Genomic DNA, 5,487 nt, shown 5'->3' on the forward strand with positions numbered 1-5,487 from the left:
CCCTTTGGAAGCGTGGGGTTGGGATTGGTTTACCGGGAGAGATGAGCCAGGGGTGACAGAATCGTGCCTGGATCTAAGATTCGTGCGCCTTGCGGTGCAGAACGGAACCTGGAGTCAAGTTGATATTTATGTTAGAAGCACTGGGTTTACAGAGTACAGTGTAGACTGGAGGATCGAGAAGCAAAAATACAGCATCCTCCTGAAGGCAGGCATCGCCACGTTTTCTTACCGAAACGTATTCTTCGGTGTATAATGGTTATAGTTAAACCACATGCAAAATAGCGAAGTGTCTCTCTGACACCAAATGCTTCAAAAAGTTAATGCCCTCACTCCACCTCCAGGAGTGGGAGAGGGTGGGGAGAATTTTATTGTGTTGCTGGTCGTCGTCAAGAAGAGATTTTGGTGGAAGGTTGAAGGCTATAGAGACACAACTGGTAAAGGAGAGGGGGCCATTTGGATACAGACTCAAAGCTGGAATGAGCAAATGGGTGGCCGTGTGTCCCCTGCAAATATTTCTCCACTGTGATGATACAGGAAGTCACAGGGGGAAAGCAATGGAAAAGAGACTCGGTTTAAGGCTTGGGGTTTCATGAAAGGCTTTGGTAAGCCACGGGGGATTTTAAAGTTGACAGGTGCGTATGTACACATTACAGGCAAGGACATAGTTGCAGTTAAGGGGGGTAGGAGTTCCCAAACCTGGTTGTACGTTTAGGGAGCAAGTCTCTACTGACCTTAAATCCTCCTTTTCCCCTAAACAGTGGCAACTGCTATAATTTCTTGGGAATACATCCTATGTGTATACAAGTATAAATATCTTCTCTCTTTTAGAGTTACAAATAATAGACACTAATTTGCACCTTGTTTTTTTTTCTTTTTTATTGAATTGATTGGGGTAACATTGGTTAATAAAATTATATAGGATTCAGATGTACAATTCTATAATACATCATCTGTATGTTGTATTGCACCTCGCTTTTCATTTAATAATTTGAAGGTCAATCATATGTCACTTCATTCTTTTCGGCAGCTTCATATTTTATTGTGCAGATGTGCCATAATTTATGGGGTGCTTTGTTTAAATTTTAAAACTTCTAGCCCCCACTCTAAATCTACTGAGTCAGGATCTCGGGATATTAAGCCCTTGAGTCTGTATTTTCTTTTTTTTTCTTTTTTAATATATATTTTATTGGTTTTTTACAGAGAGGAAGTGAGAGGGATAGAGAGTCAGAAACATCGATGAGTGAGAAACATCAATCTGCTGCCTCCTGCACACCCCCTATTGGGCATGTGCCCGCAACCAAGGTACATGCCCTTGACCGGAATCAAACCTGGGACCCTTCAGTCCGCAGGCTGACACTCTATCCACTGAGCCAAACCAGCCAGGGCTGTATTTTCTTTTTTAAACTTCCAGGGGACTCTAGGACTGGGGAATCGAGGATGGAGAGAATGAAGAGATATGGTGGAGGAGGGACTGACGTGACAAAATGACTGGTCAAACATGGGGCACACCCAAGATCAGATAGGAGGAGGGAGACAGGGAAGAAGTAAATAGATGGGGAGGAAATCAAGTAGCATAAGATAGAACCTTCCTACTCAAAGTGTGTTCCTTGAACTACAGCATCAGCATGACTTAGAAGCTTATTAGAAATAATCTCAGCCCCAATCCCAGTTTGCTAACCCAGTTTATATTTTAACAAGATCCCTAAGTGATGTGTATGCACATTGAAGAGTGAGAAGCCTGGTAGAAGAAAGAATCTAATGTAGCCTAATTTGCTGTGTGACATTGGACAAGTAAAGTCACTAGCCTCTGAACCATAATTTTTAAAATACAGGTGTTTTGTGTGTGTTTTTGTGAACTATACCACACATAGAGAAAAGTGCATAAGACATAAATCTACACTTATGAATTATTATAAAGCAAACACCTTTATGACTACTTTCCAGAACAAGAATAAAATATTTTCAGTAGCCCACAAGTCCCCCAATATGTCTTTTCCTATTCATAACCCCCTCTCTCTACCCAGAGGTAAAAACTAGTCTGGCTTTTATTGTTTCTTTATAGCTCACTATTTTTGTGTCCCTAAACAATGAAGTTTAATTTTACCCATTTTTAAACTTCAAATAAATGGGAGCTTATCGTGTATTTTATTCTATGCCTTGCTCTTTTACTCAGTATTATATATTTGTGAGAGTCATTCATATTGTTGCACTTAGCTAAATTCCTTCATTTTCAACTGCTACTTAGTATTCCATCTTAATGACTACATCACATTTTTTTATCCATGTACTATTATAAGACATCTGGTTTGTTTCCAGCCATGCTTTCTTCACTTGCACAAAAGGCATAAATATTTCCTCACAGGATTGTTGCATAGAGCAAATGAGGTCATAAATAGGAAAATGCCTTGAAAAAAATGTATAGAACAACACATTTGTTAGTAATAATGGCTATAGAAGTCAAAGTTAGAGAAAGGGATAGTGACTTGTTTAAGAGTAAAAAAAAAAAAAGTTCTAAGATGGTGAAAATCAACAATCACTGAAGAAGGAGGTCAGCAATGACTTTTGGGAGTGATGGAGGCAGAAGCAGAATAAATCTCAGAAGAGGTGGTGAAGCATAGGACCGGTAGTGAAATTGAAACTATAGAGTGAAGGCTAGATGAGGACTTTTGGGATCCACTTTCCTAATCACAGGTTTGAGAAGCAGGTTTTTATAAGATGGTGTTTGCTCTATTCCTCATCTTCCTGGTAAGAACATCAGTGATGCCCCTGGAGCCCTTTCCTCCTCCCTGAAGTCTGAGATACCCAAAAGAAAATAAAACAAAAAGATCGGGAGTTTACCAGCATATTAAGCTGGAAAATACTGCTCTATTTTTTCCTGCATCTATTATGCTGTAACTTTCAATCATACTATCCAATCTGCGTTCAGTCAGGAAAGCATACAGATGATTCATTACAGCCTCTCACCCCTGGATGGCGCTCAGAGTATGCTTTGTGGAAAACTACAGACAACCTCCTTAGGCTACTCACACCCTCTAAAGCAGTGGTTCTCAACCTTCCTAATGCTGCGACCCTTTAATACAGTTCCTCATGTGGTGGTGACCCCCAACCATAAAATTATTTTCGTTGCTACTTCATAACTGTAATTTTGCTACTGTTATGAATCGTAATGTAAATATCTGATACGCAGGATGTATTTTCATTGTTACAAATTGAACATAATTAAAGCATAGTGATTAATCACAAAAACAATATGTAATTATATATGTGTTTTCCGATGGGCTTAGGCGACCCCTGTGAAAGGGTTGTTCGACCCCCAAAGGGGTCTCGACCCACAGGTTGAGAACTGCTGCTCTAAAACCAGGAGTAGGTGGCAGTCTCAAGAGATAAGAGGACAAAATTTCAAAAAGAGAAAGAACTCATGGACAAGTGTGGCAATTGTGGGGGGAGGAAGGGGTAGCAGAGGGTATGGAGGGATAAATGGTGATGGGGGAAATATTAAAAAGATAAGAGTTTAGGTATCTGTAATACTGTCAACAATAAATAAAAAAGGTAAGTTTCTCTTCTGTTCACTGGTTGAAAGCTGCAATGACAAAGCTCTTTTGGATTCCTCTAGGATCTAAGTGTGGCTCTGTACAAACACTTCCTTTTCCTACGTGATGGGGAGACCCACTCAGATGCCTCAAGAGAACTCCGTCTCCTCTGCTGCGACATAGATCCAGTCCTGGTGGAGCGAGCTAAAAAAGAATGCCCTTTTCCTGATGCCTTGACTTTTATTACCCTGGACTTCATGAATCAAAGGAGCCAGAAAGTTCTCTTGAGCTCTTTCTTAGGCCAGTTTGGACGCTCAGTGTTTGACATTGGCTTCTGCATGTCCATAACCATGTGGATTCATCTGAACCATGGGGACCATGGCCTATGGGAGTTTCTGGCTCACCTCTCCTCCCTCTGCCACTACCTCCTTGTGGAGCCACAGCCCTGGAAATGTTATCGGGCAGCTGCAAGGCGTCTTCGAAAGTTGGGCCTCCATGATTTTGACCACTTCCATTCCCTTGCCATCCGAGGTGATATGGCCAGTCAGATTGTGCAGATCTTGACCCAGGACCACGGCATGGAATTAGTATGCTGCTTTGGCAACACCAGCTGGGACCGAAGCCTTCTGCTCTTCAGGGCAAAACAAACCACAGAGACTCATCCAATTCCTGAATTACTGATAGAAGGAAAAGAAGGGAACAGGTTAAGATCCTGGAGATAGTAAGATGAGAGGGTGAGAAGACCAGGAAAGAGATACTGAAAGGCTTTTATTCTGAGAATTAAATCCACTCTCCTTAACAGGCCGCTTCAAAACCTGGCAGAAGCTTTTAGCAAAATGTCCAAGATGCCATTGAAATAATCAGTATCTGTTCCCCATTGTTCAGGATGATTCTGAAGGAGAATGCATCTCTGGAGCAGTGAGCTGGGCTGAATGGCCTAGAGAAAATGATCCTGTTTCTGGGATATGGAAGGAGCTGCTTTTGGTGGTTATTTATAAAAACCAGGCTAGCCTTAGAATGTATCAGTTCCCTGGGCCCCTTGATTCTGATCTGGCTTCTTAATGACTTAACTCATCCTTCAGGCAAAACCTCACTATACAATTTGAAAAAAGAGTCACTGGCCTGGCTAAAAGTGAGCATAAGTAGGAAAAACATCTTATCTTCCAGAGCAGGTCTTAATCTCCAACATGACCAGGCTACAGATACTAGGCAAGATGCATTGGCTGACATTTAAAAGATATTTAAAAGATTTAAATTATGGAGGGGGAGGTAGAAGTGAATAAACAGAAGGAGACTTGACTTTGGGTGGTGAACATACAATCCTATATAATAAAAGGCTAATATGCACATTGTTCCCACGGGCAGGAGTTCGACCAACCAGGAGTTAGATGTGCGCTGACCACCAGGGGGCGCTGGCAGCAGGTGGCAGTGGAGTCACTGCCGGCCCCGATGGGCCCCAACGAGAGCAGGACTGCAATGGGATGGTAGAGCAGATGAGCGGGCGGTGCCAGACCAAGGTGGGTACAAAGGGAGGCCCTGGCCGGTGGCAGTGGCAGGCAGCTGAGGGAAGGGAAGCCCCAGCCAGCAGCTGCTAGGGACCCTATCAGTGCACAAATTTCGTGCACTGGGTGTATGTGTGTGTGTGTGCGTGTGTGCGTGTGTGCGTGTGTGTGTGTGTGTGTGTGTGTGTGTGTGTATAAATAAAAAGCCTAAGTGACTGGCCAACCGGCCGGTAGCTATAACATGCACTGACCACCAGGAGGCAGACGCTCAACACAGGAGCGGAAACCACAGGCATGGAAACATGGAACAGACTTATAAATCTCAAGGAGGAGGGAAGGCGGGAAGAGATTAACCAAAGATCTTATATGCATACTAGAGGCCCAGTGCACGAAGGTCCCTCGGCCTGGCCTGTGGGGATCAGACCGAAACCAGCTCTCCGACATCCCCCAAAGGG

General features: G+C 43.0%; 1 protein-coding gene across 1 annotated transcript in view; it reads left to right on the forward strand.

Moving 5' to 3' along the window:
• The window catches only part of BCDIN3D (BCDIN3 domain containing), a 5,557-nt gene extending 680 nt beyond the window's left edge, over nt 1–4,877 (forward strand). Inside the window, exon 2 of the mRNA XM_005877312.2 lies at nt 3,614–4,877. Within this exon, the coding sequence (XP_005877374.1) occupies nt 3,614–4,252 (639 nt within the window). The 3' untranslated portion in view covers nt 4,253–4,877. The remainder of the gene's footprint in view (nt 1–3,613) is intronic.
• Nucleotides 4,878–5,487: the final 610 nt, after the last annotated feature.

Source organism: Myotis brandtii, unplaced genomic scaffold (assembly GCF_000412655.1).
Source record: "Myotis brandtii unplaced genomic scaffold, ASM41265v1 scaffold517, whole genome shotgun sequence".
Classification (NCBI taxonomy): Eukaryota; Metazoa; Chordata; class Mammalia; order Chiroptera; family Vespertilionidae; genus Myotis; species Myotis brandtii.